This window comes from Sinohyriopsis cumingii, chromosome 1 (assembly GCF_028554795.1).
Source record: "Sinohyriopsis cumingii isolate HCF-2022 chromosome 1, ASM2855479v2, whole genome shotgun sequence".
Classification (NCBI taxonomy): domain Eukaryota; kingdom Metazoa; phylum Mollusca; class Bivalvia; order Unionida; family Unionidae; genus Sinohyriopsis; species Sinohyriopsis cumingii.
The window spans coordinates 156,234,692-156,260,097 of record NC_142961.1 but is presented as its reverse complement, the minus strand read 5'-3'; the positions used below and the strand labels follow the sequence as shown (position 1 = coordinate 156,260,097).

At 39.4% G+C, this 25,406-nt stretch overlaps 1 protein-coding gene across 2 annotated transcripts in view; it reads left to right on the top strand.

Annotated features, from left to right (window-relative positions):
- Positions 1 to 25,406, top strand: part of LOC149808205 (brefeldin A-inhibited guanine nucleotide-exchange protein 1-like) — a 180,671-nt gene that overhangs the window by 112,466 nt on the left and 42,799 nt on the right. For both annotated transcript variants that reach the window (XM_089974695.1, XM_089974685.1), the window contains one exon: positions 21,942 to 22,071. In XM_089974695.1, coding sequence (XP_089830821.1) covers positions 21,942 to 22,071 — 130 coding nt within the window. The remainder of the gene's footprint in view (positions 1 to 21,941; positions 22,072 to 25,406) is intronic.

The following is a 25,406-nucleotide window of genomic DNA, read 5'->3' as shown; positions in this document are numbered from 1 at the left end:
TCGCTTCAATATCAGTTTTGATTGTTCCTATTTCCTGTGTATGCGTGTCCATATTATTTATGATCGTTGTAACATCAGTTTTGATTGTTTCTATTTTCCGTCCATGCGAGTCTACATTATTTATGATCGTTGCAACATTAGCGCCGATTATTCCTATTTCCCGTTCATGCACGTCTACATTCCCTTTGCTCGTTGCAACATCAGTTTTGATTGTTTCTATTTCCTGTCTATACGCAGTGATATCATTTATAGTTATTGTGATCTCATCCGGCCTGGTATTTTTTTTACCAAAGAATTTATCAAAGTTGTCATCGATCCTGTTAACATTTTTTCGTAACGAGGTAAATTGGCTCGGCAGCGTCATAAGATCCGAAATAACATTTTTTATCATTACAAAATTCGGTTCGGTTGCCGTCGGGGGCCCCCGAAAAAAACTATCGACCATGAGTTGCACATCGGTGAAATGCGTTAGCATCGCATTCAACTGATTTACCTGCGAGTTAAGTTCAGCACGTAAATTTTTTAACGAATCCGACATGGTTACATAATTGTTGCCAAGTGTACTTATTTTTCCATTTATTGTCAAGATGGATTCACCCGGTTTGAGTCGTCCGTCGCCGGTATACAGCGCGATAGCGTTCTCGGCGGCATCACGCTGTCGTATTAAAACGTCATCCAGCGACACATTACTGGATTTCAATTTACCCTGGCGGTCTTGAAATACAACTATTTCGCCCGGGTCAACACTGGTTAAATTCAACGTATCAGCGATTTCATCCTCAATTAGTTTTTTTATGTCATCGGTGGCGGGCGTTTCCGTGGGCTTTTTCAGCGCCGAAACCGGTCGTCCCCAAATATCAATCATCGTTATTGTAAAAAAAACCAGCGTTTCTAATTAACCCGCCGGCCTCTACGACCCCACTAGTGTATTCGTTTACAACCACATGAGGTGGTTTTCTCGATGATGAAATCGCCGCGAGTACGTTCAATACTTCACGGCCACATATCGGTGGGTCACTTAATTGCTGTGTTGGCAGCGTGGAATAAAAAACCCGGGCTGAACACACCGGGGCTGAACACGCCCGGATATACCGCATGAACTCGTTTGGCGGGGCTAACCCGTATGAATCAAAATAGACGATCGCACGCGGATCAATTGCGTATGCAACCCAATGAGTCCCCGCTCCGGAGGATTTATCAAGGTTAATTATACCGGTTTCAATATTCCTTGGTTTTGTCGGTAATTGATCCCTCATAAAAACACCTCTGAAGTTTTTTTATCGCTAACGCGTTTGCGGCATCTATTAAATCAAAATTAGACATAGGAGTCATTAAACGGTTCCCGGTAGTCTTAGACCCTTCCCCGAGTACCATGAATACGGGGTTCCCGGTAGTCTTAGACCCTTTCCGGCCACGGGTCGTTTTTTTTTGTAGCCTTTCCCGGTTGCCTTCTTCAATGCCATTCCCGCCGCGGTACCAACGGCTCCTAACGCCGCCGCCTTAGCCACTGCTGGTGCGGCCGCGGCAATCAACGCTGGAATCGCAGCTAACAGCGGAAATATCCCACCGGTCTTTTCCATGTTTTTAATTGCTGCGGCCGAGAAATCTATTTGAACACCCTTTTTATTCTTCATCGCATTATTGAAATGTTTTATTTGACGCGCCGTCAACGATATCTTATGATTACCACCTGCCATCTGTGACGGCTTCAGCGTTATTGTGGTTCCACATTGTTTAGCCGACTTTGATCGTAATTTCTTGACTTGACCATCAGTCAACTCTACACTGACGACACTATACGACATTTTATTGTAAACGCGTTTATGCTTTCAATTACATGTTTTCCACTGGCGCATCAACGATTCTCATTCGTCCACCAACACCTTCTAGCAGCATTGATTTATCGCTGAGGATGACAGCAACCGCTCTGTAATTAACACCACCCGGGGCTATACGAGCTCGGAAGTGTATATCAACGACGGATTGTCTCGTTAAATCAAGATGTTCCAGCGAAAAATAATAAATCGGATACAGGTTTTTAAAATCAAGTTGTGATATTTGCAAACCAGTGGCGACGTTTTGATCACGACCCATGTATGACAGCAATCGATGATACACACGTGCGATATGGTTGTCGCCGTAATTAAGCTGTATATCCTCGGATGGTTCCTGTTGTCCGTTTATTCTCAGCGAAACCTCCATGACTCCTAATCGATCAAATATCATATGGCTGCGTTCTTGACTGCCCAATCGTTCCCTATTCTGTAGCGCTATGAATATATGACGCGGGGCTGAAACACCCTGTTTTGATGCCAAGTGCCATGTAAACGTATCGGCGACGTTATCCTCTTTAGCATCAGTTGTTACCGCTAGCCAACTCAACAACGATTTCCCCCCCTGTTCCATAAATGCTAACAATCGTGCTTCCGTGGTAACTGATGGAGTCAGCACCGGCATCCACAATGCCATTTTAGTTAAAATGACTTTACCGGCAGCGACGCCAGCAGCATGCCATATTGCATTGTTATCATCGCCCCTTCGCGTCAGGGCAATTGTATGCTTAGCCCCATAGATGACTTTTCTAACATTTCTGCAGAATCCAAATATGTGATGGAGTGGAATCGCGCATGAAAACTTTCGGCGTGGTCCTTGCAACATCCCTACTCGTGTTGCGAATCCCATATTGTAATTATCGTTAAGACTTTTTATAATATTGAAATTAGCGCCTGGTCTTGTTCTGCGGTCTGGGTTATTTGCTTCAGCCTGTGGGTCAGTTGCGGTATCTCTTTCCACCAGCACGTTAACGTACTGAAGATGGTCAGCGTTATCGGTGGAGTCCTTTGCGAACATTATAGATGGGCCCGCCGATCTTGTATAATCATCCGAGTATCTCGCTAACCCAATTATCGTCGTTGCAACATCAACCTCGCGTTCTATTGATTCAATTTCTCGCCCGTCAATAAGATATCTGGCGCTCTCAAATAACGCCATGATACCGTTGTTGACGAAGCCAACTCGAACACGATGGTCATCTGCGTATGGTGCATTATCGGCGGCATTTGTCACGAGTTCTCCCTCAATTTCGATAAACGCTTCACATGGCAGAAAATATTTACTGGTATCTTGGACTTGAAGTTCAATTCGCGATCGTAGGTCAGGTTGCGCTGCATAATAAGAATAATATTGATAATCACGGACAGAATCATCCCTGCGCACTGGGGCGTCCATATCAAACCCGGGGTCAGCGGTTCGCGCAAACATTTTATTATTATTCATGTCGGTGTTTTCAATTGAAATCCATCAACGTCGTTTTCGTCGTAGACCACTCCCCGCTATTGCGTTCATGAGCGCGTTGGTTGCCGCATCGGCGGATGGCGAAGTCGCCAACGACTCTAGTTTTTCTTCCACGGCGTTATTTATTACTTTACTGACATTCGCAGGCATCACTGTCGTTGATGGCATCTGTTTTTTTCTCCTGGATTTTACCAATGACATTAGTTTGTCCCGCGCGGCTGAAAGCGCCTTTCCGGCAACATCTCCAATGGCACTAATACCCTTATCACGAATAACATCAATAGCCTTCATTCCTAATTGTTTGGCTAACGGCGCTACTTTTGGAGCCATTCTTGTAAATAACCCCGCAATGGTGCTACCGAGACCATCTCCATAGTACGCGCGGTAAACAGGCAATCGCGAGTTTACCACGTAGACGAGTACTGGTTTATCGTGGTTGTAGTGTATGATCATCCTTATTAAAAACACCAGTTTTCCAATTAGTGATTGTGATCACCAGTGATTGTGATCACCAGTGATTGATTACCCCCCCCCCCCACCGCCGTGTGGAAAACCGGAATAAATTTTATCAAAATTTCCTTGGGTTTTTGCCCTCGATAAAAATCCGTTTTTTTTCTGGTTTTTTCTTGATTTTTAGTCATTTTTGGTCGTTTTTTGTTGCCTATAGTCGTTTTTTTCTCGATTTTTCAGAAAAACATCGATTTTCTCAAAATGATTTCCTTGGGTTTTTGCCCTCAAAAAATGGTCAAAAACAGTCAAAAAATGGCCAAAAACAGTCAAAAAATGGCCAAAAACAGTCAAAAAACGGTCAAAAACAGTCAAAAAACGGTTAAAAATTAACAAAAACGATAATTTTATAATTTTTTTAATCATCCACGAGTTCGTCTATGAGCGTTCGATATGCATTAATGTCCATGATACCGCCTGCAAATAAACGCTTGCAAATATCAGCGGCCTCATTGATTATTTCCGTAGAGTTATTTCCGGCTCGTTTTCCTCCAATTAGTACCTCTAGCCGTGATATATCACTGAGAACACTGCCAGGACAGGTAACGCCGTAGGATTCTTTACCAACAGAGTATCCTTTTCCTTTTTTTGGTTTTATACTTTTTACTTTATTGTGGAATATTATATATTTATTATCACGCAGTGGTAATGCATCTTTATATTTACTCGCTAAATACACCATTCTTGTCCAATCCTTTAACGACTTTATATTTTTCTCGTAACCGCTATTGATATGCTTCTTATCTCGTATGCTCTTAGCAAAATTGTTGGCAGCAAAATTAATTAATTCTTCATGGCTGAAGCCTCTAATTTCATCTATTGTGCTCTTCTTGAGTACAATACGGGGTATATTCTCCTCTTTTTCTTCCAGTATTTCTTCTTCCGGTATTTCTTCTTCTGGTTCTCTTGCGGTGGCGCCTAATTCTTCTTCGTCGGTCATTGTAACATAGGGTTCTTGTGGTTCGATTATAGCGAGTGGTGGTGGACTCCGTGTTGTAGCAGCCGCTATTTTTGCAGGGAGTGTTTCTAAAGACCTTTTTGTTTGTTTTGTCTCTGCCGCTATCTTTTCAAGCGCATCGAGGACGGGCACAGTTGCCGCCGTAACATCTTTGGTCGCTTTAGTTACCGGGGCAAAGAGTTGTTCGCTTCCAACAGTAAAATCGGTTTGTAGTTGCTGCCGCGTTTGAAGTTGTTCTCGGACCCTGTCTCGTAACGGTATAAACTTTTTAAGCGCTGCTAGCCGCTCTCTGGCTAGCCGAGTAGTAAGTGATTCGCCTACCATTATTGCAATTGCGAAGCAATTTCTAATTTCTCGCCGAGTGTGCCATCGGAGGCTCCGTCTATAATCCTTCTAATGTTTTTGATCTTACTAGAAATCTCCCGGCGTCGTTCATAAACACGTCCGAGTTTTTTTCGTATTATTTCAACGGCAGTGAATAGTCCAATGAATGCATTTGCGTCATTGTGGTACAAGTTTTCATTGATCGTATGTTGTAATCGTTTTATAAAAAAGTACTCGCGGGCCAGGGTAAAACGCCCCCGTTTCGATTGTTCGTTAATAATTTCATAATCGGATAATATTTTTTCACTGTCGAGACCATCAGATAATTCAATTCCTTGATTTTTTAATTTTGAAATCTCGGCTAATATATTATTGATGTCTTCGATATTCATTATTCTTATAGAACATCTTGTTTTTAAAAAAAAAAAAATGAAACCCCGTGTATCAATCCCGAGGTGTTCATACTTTGTTTTCTTCCGGAATGGACAATTTATTGTCATGGCGACTTCGTCAGCACCATAGGCGCCGGTGACTTCGTCACTCGCTGATATTTACATATGAAAATCGAATTCTATGCCCGGTCTTTTTTGAGATTGCTGTTTGATATACTCGTTCTGCTACTTTTCGTATTGAGGCGATACAAATGTCAAAGTATCTACTGGCTTCATTCATCGACTGAAATATTTTTTCCTCGTGAGTTGTTGTATCAAATGACTTTACGGGTTTTGCTTTCTTTGGGTATTTACCGGTTTGGCCTTTTTTGGTATTTTGACTCTGCGAGACAGCTTGCAGGTTTGTAAGAGAATTATCAGTCTTATTACTATTAATATGATCAATCACAAGTCCATTTTCGATTAATCCGTGAAAACATTCATAGATGATTCTGTGAACAAAATATGTCTTCTTTCCAGCACCAAATTGCAAATACCCGTGATTATTTACGGTACCAACCGGCTTCTTCAGTTTGCGGTTTCTAACAATGCCGTCGCGAGATGCCTCGTAACTGACGAGCACAGGATGCAGCTGAAATTCTTGGTCCATTTATATAATAATACTACTTGTCTAATTTATTATTTGGTTTAATTATGAATCTTTCAACATAGTCTTGGGGGGTTTTGATGACGAAGTCTGCGGTGGGGTCAATGACGGCGTTTTTAATTCGCTTGTCATAATAGCGTTTTAGTTCCCTGTATCGCTTTCCGCCACAATTAATACACAACTGCGATTTTCCTCTTACACCGACGTGGCAAACCAAGCACCGGAGGGGGCCAAGAGAACCATTACGAACGCTTTGTAAATGATACCCGCAGAATTCACCTCTACATGATTTATTGCACGGGGTTATCGACCCAATCATCAACCATTTGCATTTATTCATTATACTATATTCTTTCATTTAAATACTTGTTTTAATTATATGGATGAGTTCGAGAGATTGGCAGCAATTAAGCCCCGGAAAAATATTAAGTTCAATCTCGATAGAGTCCTCAAGGACACACCAAAAGCGTTAATAAACGATAGAACCCTGTTGAGTAAAATACGCGATTGTATCGATGAATTCAAGCGTGATGGTGCATCTCATAGTTGGTCAACATTTCGAATTGATGGCGTTGTTGATGCTACCATGAACGACAACCGCGCAGCAACGATAATATCACAACTTGACGGTAAAAGGTATTTCTTCAGAGTAAAATTCATTGTCCGGGTGGAATCAGGTGATTGGATCATACGTGATAAATTTGAACCAGTTCTCAGCGACATGAAAACAGTCACTGTCAGCCGCGACTCCAAGCCGGGGCTGTTAACCGGAATTGACAGACCATACTATGAACGAGCGTATCCTGAAACAGCAGTTGTTTATGGAATATACCCGTTAAATAAGAAACCTGATATCGGAAAACTAGCGCCGATGAAACAGTCAACGGGGATAAATTGTGTAGCAGAACGAGTAATAGAGCATTTTACAAATGCGTGTCGAGGAAACAAGTTGACCGATTTACGACGTAGCAAAATCAACCAGTGGGAGGAGACAGTGCACGAGCGAGGAGCAACCATCAGCGACATAGCGAAATTAGAAACGTCGCTGAGATTTCCAATAACCGTTACAACGATAACCGGTGAAGTATTATACGAATCGAAGTATAAATCAAATGGGGCCCCAATCAAAATTATTGATCATAACGAACACGCATGGACGCCCGCGATCACAATATTTCCACGGGATAGAACGGTAAAGTATATACCCGAAGAATTTTTAGGAGAAGAATTCTCCCGGGATGGTTTTCTCGCGGAGAGGAAACTATTTGATGCTATTGCCTGCTTGTGTAAAAACGACCCTGTATCAGTGTGGTTACTTCGCAGCGCTGAAAACGATGCGGATACCTTTGATCAGTTTGTAAAACCAAACGGTGAATTATATCGCACTGAAGCGTTTCACAACAAGATGAAAAAAACCGCCATGGAATTTGAAGAGCATGATGAACAACTGCTAACAAATTGTTTTACGATTCCATCGGTTGCGGCTCATGTTGCAGCAAGGAAAAATGCGTGGAGACCAACGCGCAAGGAATTTCTACCGGATGTACAATCCAGTTGTTTGGAATATTATCACGGTGGACTATGGAACACTGAATACAACCGCGACGCTATGATTTCCGTTGATATGGTTGCCTGTTATCCAGCGAGTTTTCTCAGGTATGGATCCGCCGCTAAGTACTTTAGACGATTTGGACACCCCAGACATGAAATGACTCGTGTTGCTATTAATGGACCACTGCCTGATTTTGATTTAACCAGATTCGCTCGCATAGTATCATTTGAATTCGCGGCAGGACTCCATCGCTGTTGTTATATTTGGATCGGTAGACACATGTCTGAAAAGAAGTGGCTGCCAATAGCGCTGCTACGGTATATGATTGATTGTAGCATGCTTGTATCGTTGATTGTCAGTGACGCGATTATATCATACCGGGCGCAGACTGAAGTCTGGTTACCAGAACCGGAGCGTCTAGATAGCATAATTGACGAGTCCAGAAAACACATTGATGCCGACGAGGAATATATCATCGAATGGTCCAGGAGGATATTCAACCAACGAAACCGCGAGGCAAAAGATCTCGGTAGAAGAATAATTGGTAAATTCACACAAGGTGGAAAAAACCACGACTACAAACGATATTGCTCACGGCTGATTATAGATGACGCAGAATATGATTTCGTAATCAAGGACGCAGTGGCAAAAAATAGATACGTGAACTGCAAAACAGCTTTCTTGTCCAATGGAACAAAGTTGGGTACAGTTGTTACCTACAGCGATGGAGACAGCCCGGCATATCCACATTTGAGGGCGTCTATGCTGGGTTATGCCGCTATCAATTTATTCTCGATGATAAATCGATTTCCCGACACCGCGGTTAGAGTAGCCGTTGATTCGTTTTATGTTGACGTAGCGTATAAGGAAAACGTAGCCGAGTTTACTAGTCCGGACGAGAGTTGGGGTACATGGAGAATTAAAAATGAAATACGACGTGATTATTCACTGTCAGCAGATGTCACCGTTGAGAACGACTACTTACGCGGTGATAAATTGTCAGAATGGTCTAATGCACCACCGTGTTCTGATCCAATTTGTAGACACAAGACGGTTTATTTAAGCGGCTGTGGCGGGTCAGGAAAGACGACTCGGGCAATTGAATTATTTCGAACGCGGGCAAGTATAATCGTGCTTACACCGACCCATAGACTAGCGCGAGAGATAAAACAACGAAATGTTGACGCCGTTACTTATCACAGCTTTTTTCGATACAGCGGTGGCGAGTGGACTCCTGATCGAATGGGTGAAAAATTTATTCCTGGGGTTATCATCTGGGATGAGATATGTACTGTTTCGTTAGACGTTTTACAAATGTTTCTTGATTGGTTGCTGCGCGCGAATACAGCGGTGATCATGTGTGGCGACCATGGTCAACCACCACCATTTGTCGGCGAGGGCCCACATGATTGGTTGAGCGGGTTCGTGGACTATTATGAAGAAACCGATACTGATTACCGGGCACTTGATGAACAACTGCGCGGGGTTAAAAAATTAATCAGATTACAGCCGGATAGAATTCAATGTGAAATAATCCGCGAGGTGATTCCGGAAACGCCGTTAAATGAATTCTGGGAAACATGGAGACCAAACGATTTGATTGTAGCGAGTAGAAAGATAGTCAGGGACACACTTCAGCGGAAGTTGTTTGCGTTGCATAAGGAAAAGTTTCCAACGCGTCCAGTGCCGTTATGTTATAGACCCGCTGACACACGGCGGCAGAACATTGAAGTTGAGATTCCAGGCCTGACAGTGTCGGGGACAAAAAAACAAATTCTTGTGCTGAATGATATTGTGCTCGTTGATATCAGCGTCGTCGAGGACGCGCTACGTGCTGATAAATCCCCGTGGACGCTAGGATACGCAACGACAATACATTCCTCGCAGGGATTAACCATCACGGACACAATTGTTTGGATGGTTGATAATCGCATCGAATGGTCAAATCTAGTCTATCTTGCAGTGTCCAGAGTACGGAGAATGAATCAGCTTCGAAGAATTGTTATTGACGAAGCCACCGACGAAGCCGGTGACAACGATGACATTATTGATGCTAGCGTCATTGATAGAAAACTCTCGGGTTACCGCCAACAGGATAAAAAAAAACAGCGGCGTTTTGATATTGATGCCGAATTAATAATTGCGTTACGACAACAACAGAATAATCACTGCGCAAGTTGTAATTGTGTAATGCGCTGGCGTTATTCAGATAAAGACGCTCGCCAATTTACCGTGGACAGAATCGATAACAGTCTCGGTCATGTTAAAAACAATGTGAGGTTGACCTGTCTTGAGTGCAATAGACGCAACGGCGCTAGTTAAGACCACGCGGGGGTAATTGAGTATCGTCAGGTATCACTTATAGTTGCTCGCGTGTAAATCCGCGCTGAGGAGCAGTTGAATCCAGTCTGTAGATCGGTGGTCTACCAGTTGATCGTGTTATCGTTGATATGTTATGTGTGGTAACACTCCAAATAGGATCGGTAGCCCTTTTTTTACCGCCTTCAAGCTCTCCTGGTTCATATAGATATCTCACGGTGACATTGCCGAGAATCGGCTTGGAAACGCTATTTATTTTTGATTTTCCGGGTATATACTCGTATTTAATCGCGTCGCTGGGCTTCATGTTGATTGCTCGGGTAATCTCGTTATTTAACGCTGCAATTACGCCTGGCAACCTTTTGACCCATTCACGAGATCGTTTTTCTTGGATGAATTCCTTCGCGTATTGATATCCAAATAACCGTTCAGCAACAGTCCGATTGAATCGTTCAACAAGTGCCTGATCACGATGTAGCGCAGTATGACCTCGTCGTATCGCGACGCTATGGTGTTTCAGCGTTGATAAAACAGCGCCGCGAAATTCACTACCAGGATCAACTTGTAATAGATTTGGCCAGCGCAGAGGACCTCTTCGATAAATTCTTTCAAACGCAGCGGCTACTTCAGTTGCCGACTTTGTTTTTAACGGCTCCGCTTGTTTGTATCGACTCGCAACATCAACTACGGTTAGCGCGTATTTGTAACCGTTGTCATGCGGCAAAAATAGTATATCAGCCTGATGAACTTCATTAGGTACGCTGACATCAAAGCGCGAGAAGTTGATTTGTTTAGGCGGTGGTAGATAGATTTGCCATATAGCCTGTTTGGATAACCAATTAGCCGCAGTGGCCTTTTTCACTTTTGCAGCGCTTGCAAGCTTACCAATTGCGGCCTTCCCCTTCCAGTATCCTCTCGGAGAATAATAGATGGATTCCATATTGTTATTAATTACCAGCGCCCATCATTAATTTACCTTTCATAGCCGATTTTACCAACCATGAGGCCAATTTTTCTTTGACGGATTTATCGGGAATAGCATTTAACGCGTGAATTAATTTTACGTCCGCGATATGACGCTGTTGCAGATCGCTACTTTTGTAAGCAACATCATGAGCATGACACGCCTTATCGATAGCATTTATTGGGTACTCACCGGGTTTGGGTTGATTTTGATCATCGAGTCTGATATCTAATCGCGTTCCGGGGCCACAGTAGCTATATCCTGGGAGGTGCTTTTCTCCTGGATACTTTGCCCACGGTGTTCCGGGGAGTTTTGATAACTTGGCTGCAATATCACCTCCTCGCTTTTTTTTAAAACATCCCCGGGTCTAGCAGAAATAAATCTAAATTTCTTTGTACCACATTGTACACACTTGCCAGTAAGGGCCGATCTGTTATTTCTTGTTGTAGCGGTTGTCATATCATTTGTGCCAGTACGCACTCTACACTTCACACAATATAGATCCATAATTTATGTATAGAGATATGAATATAATTGATTTTTCGGCGACTAAAACAAGAGAACCAGTTAAGCATGTTGCAGCGTTACCAAACTCGATCCGGATGATTATCATTGGACCATCTGGATCCGGCAAGACGCAATTGTTACTCAGTTTAATAATGAGATGGATGAAGTGGGATAAGTTGTATTTAATCGCCCCTAGCGTGGATGATCAACGATGCTACGAGGTGTTGAAAGATTTTAACGAGAATGCATCAGCGATCGCTGAAAAAAATGTTATTGAGTTTATTACAGATATCAATGATGCACCAGGTATTGATGATATTGATGGCGACATTAACAATCTAGTCGTGTACGATGATGTTATGTTAGACAATCAAAAAAACCCAGCTAGGATATTTTCCAGAGGCAGGCATAAAAACACTGACGTGATATATGTCACTCAACGATACACTCAGATTCCAAAAGTAATCAGAGACAACTGTAATATTCTTGCTGTATTCAACGGCGTTGATACACACACGCTACGAAATATTTGGCAGACATGGTGCGGCGGTGACATGGACTTTAATGGTTTTCGAAACTTTTTTAGTCATGCTCAGTCGACCCCACATGGATTTGTAACGATAAATTTACATGATCCTCGGACACGATATCGTATCGGACTTGACCAAATATTCGGTTAGTTGTAACTAATTTTCATTGTAAATAACTTCTTAGCAGCAGAGGGGGCGATGACATCGACGCGGTCGTCGATGTGCTTACCGGACGCTGACGACGCTGGGGATCGGCGCGCAGAAGGTGTTAATTAAACCAAATGACGATTGGACGATCCCCCAACGACGTCGTCGTTTTTTTTTTACCAGCGCTGACTACACCGGATCCGCTGAGTGCAGAAAGTAATAATTAAGCAAAATAACGATTGGACAAAATGTCGGATTCGCCCCCTCTGCTGCTGAAACTCATACAAACTCAATAGGAGTGCAGGATAATTAATTGGAAAATATAATTAGGTTACTGAAAACAATATGAGATTAATGACAATAATAATAATAATAATACTTATAATAAAAATAATAATAATGATAATATTAATAATAATAATAATGTTGGGCAGTCATCCTTTTTAAATATGAAGGATTTTAGATGTAACCATCTGACTCGTGCATACCTCCAGAAGGTGACCTCATCCAGAGTACAATCCTTGTTGCAAACCACTGATAGTACAACCTGTTCTTGTTGAATGTGTACCACATAAAAAAATCTTGGAGTTTTTAGGGAATACAGTTAGTATAACACATTTTAAGTATTTTACGTGTTACTTTTATGTTTTATTTGATACATAGGGAGCTCAGTAGAGTGTTGGACTTGTAATCCAAGGGTTGTCGATTCAGTACCACCAGGGTTGGATGCCTTTCTGTGTCATTGGAAACGGCATTTAGCTCTGATTTCCTCAGCACTATCTGGTCAATAATTTGTTAAAAGTGACATTAAGACATCAAAACAAAAGCAAAAAATTATTTTTATATACCCTTGCAGTATTTTAACATATTTACCATTTATGTTCTTTCTTGTACTTCATGACCACTCTGGTGGCCAAAGAGGTTAGAGCATCTCCCTTGGTTGAGGGAGGCCATGTGTTCAAACCCCAGCCAAGTTGTTCCAAAGACTTATAAAAATGGTACCAGCAACAACCTCACTAGGCTTTCAGCATTAATAGGATAGTGTTAGGACTAGTCGGCCTGTTATCAGGAGAATGTGACTGGGTGGAGCATGATGCACTGCAGACATTGTAGCAATATGACTGAAGAATTGTTAAAGTTACGTTAAAAATCCAAATCACACACCGACTTGTACTTCATATTTACATTGTTCTGACTCTATGGTCACAAATTTTAGTAAAAGAAAAGAAGGAAAACCAACACGTTTGTAAAACTTAACAAACAATTTAATTATTAAAGTGATAAATGAAAAATGTGAGAGGGACTTAATAGTAAAATGAATCCAGATTAGTCCTTATAAAGGTCTGTGATAGTCCTAAATGAATTAAAAGTCCCGTATAATTTTCATTACTGGAAACGTACTGGTCGTCCAAGAACCGTGACGTTGTCAAGATGTCCAGAATTCTTTTGAATAATGTATAACAGTCCCAGAATAATAATATTATAGTCCAAATAATGAGCACATTCTGTTTCTACTGAACAGTCCAAACAAATGCTTTTCTTTTCTGTACTTCGCAATAGACCCAATGTGACAGCATACACTGTTGTTGTTTTATTGAACTAAGCATATTCACGTGACCTTATTCAACCAATGGAAAACCACAGAATTATTTTCGAAACTTCCATATCCCATCAGTCACTGAGAAACTATGTCAACATGTACATAAACATCTATTTATAGATGCTACACAGTTTGCTTTCAGGTCACATACACAATTTATAACAAAGTATATTCTCTACACATTACAGCCATGAATAAGAATTATAAAAATTAGATAAAATCATGTACCAGGAGTTACAAAAATATAGATATACATAACAACATCAGTTTGGAAAATTTTTGTGCAGTTCTTCACTTTTTACATTTTTGAAATTTTTGGGTTGGCACTACATAGTGCTGAGGTGCCATTAAATGTTACTACATACAGTGTGACCTCACTATAGCATGTCCTGTTATAATGATGCTACTACATTCAGTGTGACCTCACTATAGCATGTCCTGTTATAATAATGCTACTACATACAGTGTGACCTCACTATAGCATGTCCTGTTATAGTGATGCTACTACATTCAGTGTGACCTCACTATAGCATGTCCTGTTATAATAATGCTACTACATACAGTGTGACCTCACTGTAGAATGTCCTGTTATAATAATGCTACTACATACAGTGTGACCTCACTTTAGCATGTCCTGTTATAATAATGCTACTTCATACAGTGTGACCTCACTATAGCATGTCCTGTTATAATGATGCTACTACATTCAATGTGACCTCACTATAGCATGTCCTGTTATAATAATGCTACTACATACAGTGTGACCTCACTATAGCATGTCCTGTTATAATAATGCTACTTCATACAGTGTGACCTCACTATAGCATGTCCTGTTATAATGATGCTACTACATACAGTGTGACCTCACTATAGCATGTCCTGTTATAATGATGCTACTACATACAGTGTGACCTCACTGTAGCATGTCCTGTTATAATAATGCTACTACATACAGTGTGACCTCACTGTAGCATGTCCTGTTATAATAATGCTACTACATACAGTGTGACCTCACTGTAGCATGTCCTGTTATAATAATGCTACTACATACAGTGTGACCTCACTATAACATGTCCTGTTATAATAATGCTACTACATACAGTGTGACCTCACTGTAGCATGTCCTGTTATAATAATGGTACTACATACAGTGTGACCTCTCTATAGCATGCCCTATTATAATAATGCTACTACATACAGTGTGACCTCACTATAGCATGTCCTGTTATAATAATGTTAATACATAAAGTGTGACCTCACTATAGCATGCCCTGTTATAATAATGCTACTACATAGTGTGACCTCACTATAGCATGTCCTGTTATAATGATGCTACTACATACAGTGTGACCTCACTATAGCAAGTCCTGTTATAATGATGCTACTACATACAGTGTGACCTCACTGTAGCATGTCCTGTTATAATAATGCTACTACATACAGTGTGACCTGGCTGTAGCATGTCCTGTTATAATAAAATTTAGATAATACACAATTGTGGCATGGCTCCAAAATTTCATATGCATGTATATGAAAAAAAGATTCTTAAAGTATAAAATATAACGTGTAAAAAATGTATTATGATTTTGGGGAAGAGATCACATTGGAATTCTAATATAAGTTGATCATGGCATAGCTCCTGAAATTTCACGTATTTCTTTTTGTACATAAAAAACTATTTTTTTCTTAAAAGTAATGTGTAAAATTTTTATTCAGGGATCACACTGGGCTTTGCCAGTGTCACAAATTGTGATTGTTTTCTCCTTATTGGCGACAAGATATAGTTTCTGGCGATATTTTGTTTTTGACATTGTTGGCTATTTAAACTTGCATCTTGTGTTTTGAGTGGAAAATTCAGAGGCACCATGAAAGGAAGCTGTAAACTTTATATAAAATGCACTGGAATCTATCTATTGTCAATAGTCATGCTACCTGGACTAGCTACAGTCGGCCAACCATTAAAGGCAGGAACAGTAACTTTTACATTTTACCAAAATGACAGGTAATTCCTTTATTTTAATAAATTGTACCCAGGAAAAATAGTTTTGCTGCAGCTTCAAAGAAAACTGGTTACCTTTGAAGCACCAAACATTCTGTATAAATACTAAACAAATGAGAAAGAAGACAAAATTGGAATCAATGTTCTAAAATGGTTTCATTATGCCACTGCAATAAAAAATATGCATTTGTTTGGTCCTTCAAGGCTGTCCTTTAGCAGTGATTTCAGTAACAAATAGGCATTTGTTTGGTCCTTCAAGGCTGTCCTTTAGCGGTGATTTCAATAACAAATAGGCATTTCTTTGGTCCTTCAAGGCTGTCCTTTAGCGGTGATTTCAATAACAAATAGGCATTTCTCTGGTCCTTCAAGGCTGTCCTTGAGTGGTGACTTCAATGAAAATGGGCATGTGTTTGGTCCTTCAAGGCTGTCCTTTAGTGGTGACTTAAATAACAAATGGGCATGTGGTTGGTCATTCAAGGTTGTCCTTTAAGTGGTCACTTCAGTAACAAATGGGCATTTATTTGGTCTTTCAAGGCTGTCCTTTAGAGGTGACTTCAATAACAAATGGGCATTTGTTTGGTCCTTCAAGGCTGTCCTTTAGTGATTACTTCAATAACAAATGGGCATGTGTTTGGTCCTTCAAGTCTGTCCTTTAGTGGTGACTTCAGTAACAAATGGGCATTTATTTGGTCTTTCAAGGCTGTCCTTTAGTGGTGACTTCAATAACAAATGGGCATGTGTTTGGTCCTTCAAGGCTGTCCTTTAGTGGTGACTTCAGTAACAAATGGGCATTTGTTTGGTCCTTCAAGGCTGTCCTTTAGTGGTGACTTCAGTAACAAATGGGCATTTATTTGGTCTTTCAAGGCTGTCCTTTAGTGATTACTTCAATAACAAATGGGCATGTGTTTGGTCCTTCAAGGCTGTTCTTTAGTGGTAACTTCAATAACAAATGGGCATTTGTTTGGTCCTTCAAGTCTGTCCTTTAGTGGTGACTTCAATCACAAATGGGCATTTGTTTGGCCCTTCGAGGCTGTCCTTTAGTGTGACTTCAATAACAAATGGGCATTTGTTTGGTCCTTCGAGTCTGTACTTTAGAGGTGACTTCAGTAACAAATGGGCATGTGTTTGGTCCTTTAAGGCTGTCCTTTAGTGGTGACTTCAATAACAAATGGGCATTTGTTTGGTCCTTCAAGTCTGTCCTTTAGAGGTGACTTCTATAACAGATGTGCATTTCTTCAAAAGAAGCTGACTACAGTCATAAATTAAAAACAATGAACCTTTCATCAGAGGAAGTCAGAACAAAACTTAAATGAAAGCAAAGGAATTTGATGGATTGTCATTTTCCACATTTACTGTGCTGTGAAAGTTTCCGTTTTGTAGGATAAAAGCTTATGCTTGTGATCGCTACCAGGAGTGGCATAAACACAATTAAATTTCCAGTCTTTTGAGACCATAGATATCTGGGCATCAATTTAATTGAAGATAAGTAGCTACAAAGATGTTTGCTAAACTTTTTAATTTTCTCATGTTTTCATTTCCTGATGAATCGCCTCATCTACTGAGTTTGCCTTGGCATTTTAAGATCTGTCACCAGCTGACAAAACTCCTGTCCAATTTAAGTACATCCACATATAGCATGCTACTGGTGACAATATCATAGTGAATTGTTTGGTGTCAATCAGACACAGATCAAATGAGGACAACCATTTATTTATATATGTGTTGCTTGTGTTTTCTAATGGGATGTGACTGATATATAAATTTTATAACGTGATCTCTACTCAGATTCCTGTATTTTTCATATACATGTACAGTACTTAACGGATTATGGATTGTACTGCACAAAAATAAGTTGTCAATATACAAGTGTATTTCAGACAAGTTTGTCTTCATTTAATCAAAACACATTTTTTGTGCTCACTCTGCCCCACTCCATGGCCATTTTTTGGTACATGCATCATTTTCTTCAGCTTACTGACACGGCTGGTTATAACACTGTTTGGTCAATAATGCAGTTGGGTTCTATGCATCCCAACCACCTGATTATTGTGGTGTCATGTTATATATACCTACATAAATGTAGCCATTGTATTTTTCCTTTACAATTAGCTATATTTTGGTAATGTGGACAACTGGGATCCTTATAAATTTTCTTCATCTCATTTATTTGGCCCTGTGAGATCTCTGCCAAATGAGGGTCAGGTGAAACCTGAAGGAGGCTTTGTCGGAATTTGGAAGCATGATTTGATTGACTAAGGAGATGAAGTGATATACGTCATTTTGAGGATGAGATGACGTCATGTTGCATGTACAAATGACAGGTTCATTAGCTGAATCTTTCATTGCTGACTGTTTACAAAGGGATGTTTAATGATATCCTAAGTGATGTGTAATGATATTCTGAATGGGGTATATGAGAAAGCTTGCCAGTAGCTTCTTATGGTTCGGTGGTTCTTTCCAGGGTTTTCCTGGGTTCTTCCTCCACCATTAATACTGGCTGCCATGTATAGCCTATCTTGTGCTGAATAATGGTGTTAAACCCACAACAACAACAATATTCTGAGTGCTGTTTAATGATATCCTAATGATGTTTAATGATGCCCTCATTGGTGTTTAATGATATCATAGTGATGTTTAATGATGCCCTCATTGGTGTTTAATGCTATCCTAAATGATGTTTAATGATATCCTGAGTGTTGTTTAATGATACCCTAAGTGATGTTTCAATCTTATCTTATATTTCAATCTTATCTTATCAATATTACAATACAATTTTGGCATAATGATTACAGAAAGTCTGCCTAGATCAGTTTTGAAATTATTTTTGTTGTGTCACTTCTGCAACATTTGACCAATACATCTTTTATCAGTAAGAGCGATAAACAACTCATTTGATAAGGTCCATATATTGTGGAGATCTTATGAAGCTTGTCAGGGTCAATTGAGAATAGGAATATCATTGACCCTGACCTATTTACATAATATTCTGTGAGATTGGATCTACACTGCTTATATGAAGTAATAAAAATGAATGTCATAGACTGGTCTGTTCATGCATTATTATGTCCTCCGGATGAGGTCATTCATTTTCATCATTATTTTCTCACCTGTTGTTGGCATGGTGAGATGTAAGTATTATGTCCTCAGGATGAGGTCATTCATTTTCATCATTATTTTCTCACCTGTTGTTGGCATGGTGAGATGTAAGTATTATGTCCTCAGGATGAGGTCATTCATCGTCATCATTATTATGTTAGCATAGTAAGACAGGTCTGCAGACCTGGGTCTATCATTTATTCATGGAGAAATATGATTGACACATGTAGTCAGCATTGTCATTATGTTCTCACCTGTACTTACATGGTGAGACATGTATATTGCATTTCTGGCAGTGACTGACAGCTTGCAATAAGATTATGAGACTTTATGGTAAATTTCTTTTGAAATTCAGATCTATGGATTGTTGGGTACATTATACATGGTTTGTAGCAAGACACTTTGCTCTCTGAAACCTTTGTCAAGTTAACTATTGACGATAAAGCATTGAGAATAGTATAATACTCTTTATCTGTAAATTTTAGCATAACCACATTTCATTGTAAACCACCGGTGGAATTCCATGATGTTATGTCGGCCTTAAGATGGGTATCATACATGGCTCCCACCGTTAAGGTTTTAAGGGCACAGACATAGGTCATATTTACATAATGTTCAGTGACAATGGCATTTTAAAATATTTAGCAACCAAGCTTTATCTATGTAGTCTTACCAGCAGTACACATCATATATTTGTCTGATTTTGCATTATGAACCTTGGGTCACTTTCTTGGGGTGGGGGATTTTGGAATGTTTAGTAGAATGCTTGCAGTGGGGATGAGTGGGGGAATTTTGGAATGTGTAGTAGAATGCTTGGGGTGGGGGTGATTATGTGGATTTTGGAATGTGTAGTAGAACGCTTGGGGTGGGGATGAGTGGGGGAATTTTGGAATGTGTAATAGAGAGCTTGTGATATCATGTCATTACAGTTGCTCTAGTTTAGTGTTGTCTTTGGATTTGTTTGTGACATGCAAGACATAATAGTTATTTCATGGATTTGTTTTTGAGATGCAAGACATAATAGTTATTTCAGGGATTTGTTTCTGACATGCAAGACATGATAGTTATTTCATGGATTTGTTTTTGAGATGCAAGACGTAGTCATTTTATGGATTTGTTTTTTAGATGCAAGACATAATAGTCATTTTATGGATTTGTTTCTGACATGCAAGACATGATAGTTATTTCATGGATTTGTTTTTGAGATGCAAGACATAATAGTTATTTCAGGGATTTGTTTTTGAGATGCAAGACATAGTAGTCATTTTATGGATTTGTTTTTGAAATGCAAGACAAAAAAGTTATTTCATGGATTTGTTTTTGAGATGCAAGACATAATAGTTATTTCATGGATTTGTTTTTGAGATGCAAGACATAGTAGTCATTTTATGGATTTGTTTTTGAGATGCAAGACATAGTAGTCATTTTATGGATTTGTTTTTGAGATGCAAGACATGATAATTATTTCATGGATTTGTTTTTGAGATGCAAGACATAATAGTTATTTCATGGATTTGTTTTTGAGATGCAAGACATAGTAGTCATTTTATGGAATTGTTTTTGAGATGCAAGACAAAAGTTCTTTCTTGGATTTGTTTTTGAGATGCAAGACATAATTATTATTTCATGGATTTGTTTTTGAGATGCAAGACATGATAGTTATTTCATGGATTTGTTTTTGAGATGCAAGACATAATAGTTATTTCAGGGATTTGTTTTTGAGATGCAAGATATAGTAGTCTTTTCATGGATTTGTTTTTGAGATGCAAGACATAATAGTTATTTCATGGATTTGTTTTTCAGATGCAAGACAATTGTTATTTCATGGATTTGTTTTTGAGATGCAAGACATAATAGTTATTTCATGGATTTGTTTTTGAGATGCAAGACATAATAGTTAATTCATGGATTTGTTTTTGAGATGCAAGACATAATAGTTATTTCATGGATTTGTTTTTGAGGTGCAAGACAATAGTTATTTCATGGATTTGTTTTTGAGATGCAAGACATAATAGTTATTTCATGGATTTGTTTTTGACATGCAAGACATAATTGTTATTTCATGGATTTGTTTTTGAGATGCAAGACATAATTGTTATTTCATGGATTTGTTTTTGAGATGCAAGACATAATAGTTATTTCATGGATTTGTTTTTGAGATGCAAGACATAATAGTTATTTCATGGATTTGTTTTTGACATGCAAGACAAAATAGTTATTTCATGGATTTGTTTTTGAGATGTGCAAGACATAATAGTTATTTAATGGATTTGTTTTTGAGATGCAAGACATAATAGTTATTTCATGGATTTGTTTTTGACATGCAAGTCAAAATAGTTATTTCATGGATTTGTTTTTGAGATGCAAGACGTAATAGTTATTTCATGGATTTGTTTTTGAGATGTAAGACATAATAGTTATTTCATGGATTTTTATTTTGGCAGGCAGTACATGGAAGACATTGCTATATTATTTCATGGATTTGTTTTTGGCAGGCAATATAATACGAGACATAGCAATATTGTTTCTTCTTTAAATACATTACTCAGTTGTAACACCTTAGGAGAACTACCTCGCAAATCTGGCCAAAAAGTACCTAAGACTTGTTTGCTGATCTATGTGGCGGTTGGGCAGAGTGATCTCCCCTTAAGTAGAAGACTTGGTGGCAAAAGTCTAAAAACCCTTCAGTTACTACTTCCGCTCATGCCAAGAAGCATGCTTTCATCAAGAGAGACCTTGCAAAAGCCAGAATCTACATGGAAGATATAGCTATATTATTGCTTGGATTTGTTTTTAGCAGTCAAGACACAACAATTTTATTTCATGGAATTGATGTTTGGCAGGCGGTACATGCAAGACATAACAATTTTATTTCATGGAATTGATATTTGGCAGGCAGTACATGCAAGACACAACAATATTATTTCGTTTAATCGATATTTCACAGGTGGTATATGCAAGACATAGCAATATTATTTAATGGAATTGATATTTGGCAGGCGGTACATGCAAGACATAACAATATTATTTCATGGAATTGATATTTGGCAAGCAGTACATGCAAAACATAAGAATATTATTTCATGGAAATCTTGCTTCATTTCAGAGGTTTAACTGTGATGTTTGAAATTATCAAAACCTATGGAGATACATTCCATTCACATTGGTGGCGAGATCTTTTCCGTATCATCTTCAGAATTTTTGACAACTTGAAGCTTCCAGAGCAGCAGATTGAGGTAACAGATGATCACATGCAGGTCCTTAATAATTTTAGAATGGTGTTAGAATTATTCCACTTTATAGAAATGTATATGTTATCAAGAAATCTAAATATGTATAATGTGTCACTGCAGGTTTTTAACAAATAAAGCATTGTAGGCAGAGAAAATATATGACTCACATATTTGTTTTTAAGTCAAGACAAATTGTAGATTTGTTCCCAGAACTAACTTAATTTGTTTTACACAGTAATGTTATTTTATGGATGCACCTGCCTTAAAAGTCAGTGTTTTATGCAATCACTATTCTTATACAGGCATTTTTCAAAAACATTTGAATCATTTTACTGTAGAATTAAACTTTTATTAAGCAAACACTTTTCTTATGATGTGACTTGACTCACTTTCCATATGTGGCCGCTCAAGATAGGCTTGACTGTATGTGGAATAGAAAAATCCATGATCCACATGTATAGGTCATTAGTAAATAGATTGTCCATTTTTAAACATATTCCATCCATTATTCAGGAAGTGATGGCAAAATTAAATTTTAGTGTACTGTGTACTTCACTAAAATAATACTTTTATTTTTGTACTTACCAGGGTGACTTTGTCACACAGGTAAAGATGGGTTTTTTCTGTTCTGTTTTTTTTTTCTTTACTATTTTTAATTATGGTATTGTTGAGTGCATGTGGTGTGTACATCAAACAGACGCAGTCTGTTGAGCAATATTTAAGGTAAGAATGGCATGTTGATTATTTTTAAAAGATCATTCAATAACAAAAGTAGATCGTTCAGTTGCAAAGAGTAATTCATTAACAATAACAGAAAAATATTAAATTTCAGAAATAACAATGGCAGGATGTGTTCCACAAATTTTAGCTCAAAGAAAGGAAACATGCAATTTTTTTTATATATACACTGTGATTTAATATAAAATTGAACAGTTGTGATTGCCAAATGGCATGATGAGAAATTCATATGGACATAGGTGCTTTGCATTGAACTTATTATCTTATTGAAGGAAATGTTCAGATCATATTTTATTATTCTAGATAAAGTAATGCTTATGAAAAATATGTTTCTTGTAAAATAAACCTAGGAGGCCTGTATATTTCATTTTGAAAAAAATCTTAGGGCTGTGTAGCTTATATTAGGACTAGTGCATCTTCAAAGACTTAAAGATATTTCTAAAGATGTTTAATAATTTCAGTGTGATCTTTGCTATGTTCTTCTAAGATGATAAATGTCACGTTTTTGTTGTCCATGGTAGTTTTGTAGGTCCTGTCCATGGTAGTTTAGTAGGTCCTGTCCATGGTAGTTTAGTAGGTCCTGTCCATGGTAGTTTGGTAGGTCCTGTCCATGGTAGTTTGGTAGGTCTTGTCCATAGTAGTTTTGTAGGTCCTGTCCATGGTAGTTTAGTAGGTCCTGTCCATGGTAGTTTAGTAGGTCCTGTCCATGGTAGTTTGGTAGGTCTTGTCCATGGTAGTTTGGTAGGTCTTGTCCATAGTTGTTTTGTAGACCCTGTCCATGGTAGTTGGGTAGGGTCCTGTCCATAGTTGTTTTAAAGGTCCTGTCCATGGTAGTTTAGTAGGTCCTGTCCATGGTAGTTTTGTAGGGTCCTGTCCATGGTAGTTTGGTAGGTCTTGTCCATAGTTATTTTATAGGCCCTGTCCATGGTAGTTTTGTAGGGTCCTGTCCATAGTTGTTTTAAAGGTCCTGTCCATGGTAGTTTAGTAGGTCCTGTCCATGGTAGTTTTGTAGGGTCCTGTCCATGGTAGTTTGGTAGGTCTCGTCCATAGTTATTTTATAGGCCCTGTCCATGGTAGTTTGGTAGGTCCTGCCCATGGTAGTTTTGTAGGGTCCTGTCCATGGTAGTTTGGTAGGTCCTGTCCATGGTAGTTTAGTAGGTCCTGTCCATGGTTGTTTTAAAGGTCCTGTCCGTGGTAGTTTAGTAGGTCCTGTCCATGGTAGTTTTGTAGGGTCCTGTCCATGGTAGTTTGGTAGGTCTTGTCCATAGTTGTTTTGTAGGCCCTGTCCATGATAATTTGGTAGGTCTTTTCCATGGTAGTTTGGTAGGTCCTGGCCATGGTGGTTTGGTAGGTCTTTTCCATGGTAGTTTGGTAGGTCCTGTCCATGGTAGTTTGGTAGGTCTTGTCCATAGTTATTTTATAGGCCCTGTCCATGGTAGTTTGGTAGGTCTTGTCCATGGTAGTTTGGTAGGTCTTGTCCATAGTTATTTTATAGGCCCTGTCCATGGTAGTTTGGTAGGTCTTGTCCATGGTAGTTTGGTAGGTCTTGTCCATGGTAGTTTGGTAGGTCCTGTCCATGGTAGTTTGGTAGGTCTTGTCCTTAGTTATTTTATATGCCCTGTCCATGGTAGTTTGGTAGGTCTTGTCCATGGTAGTTTAATAGGTCCTGTCCATGGTAGTTTGGTAGGTCTTGTCCATAGTTGTTTTAAAGGTCCTGTCCATGGTAGTTTAGTAGGTCCTGTCCATGGTTGTCTTAAAGGTCCTGTCCATGGTAGTTTAGTAGGTCCTGTCCATGGTAGTTTGGTAGGTCTTGTCCATGGTAGTTTGGTAGGTCCTGTCCATGGTAGTTTGCTAGGTCCTGTCCATGGTAGTTTTGTAGGGTCCTGTCCATGGTAGTTTTGTAGGGTCCTGTCCATGGTAGTTTGGTAGGTCCTGTCCATGGTAGTTTGGCAGGTCCTGTCCATGGTTGTTTGGTAGGTCCTGTCCATGGTAGTCTGGTAGGTCCTGTCCATGGTAGTTTAGTAGGTCCTGTCCATGGTAGTTTAGTAGGTCCTGTCCATGATAGTTTGGTAGGTCCTGTTCATGATAGTTTTGTAGGGTCCTGTCCATGGTTGTTTGGTAGGTCTTATCCATAGTTGTTTTGTAGGCCCTGTCCATGGTAGTTTGGTAGGTCCTGTCCATGGTAGTTTGGTAGGTCTTGTCCATAGTTGTTTTGTAGGTCCTGTCCATGGTAGTTTTGTAGGGTCCTGTCCATGGTAGTTTGGTAGGTCTTGTCCATAGTTGTTTTGTAGGCCCTGACCATGGTAGTTTGGTAGGTCCTGTCCATGGTAATTTGGTAGGTCATGTCCATGGTAGTTTGGTAGGTCCTGTCCATGGTAGTTTGGTAGGTCCTGTCCATGGTAGTTTGGTAGGCCCTGTCCATGGTAGTTTTGTAGGGTCCTGTCCATGGTAGTTTGGTAGGCCCTGTCCATGGTTGTTTGGTAGGTCCTGTCCATGGTAATTTGGTAGGTCCTGTCCATGGTAGATTGGTAGGCCCTGTCCATGGTAGTTTTGTAGGGTCCTGTCCATGGTAGTTTTGTAGGGTCCTGTCCATGGTAGTT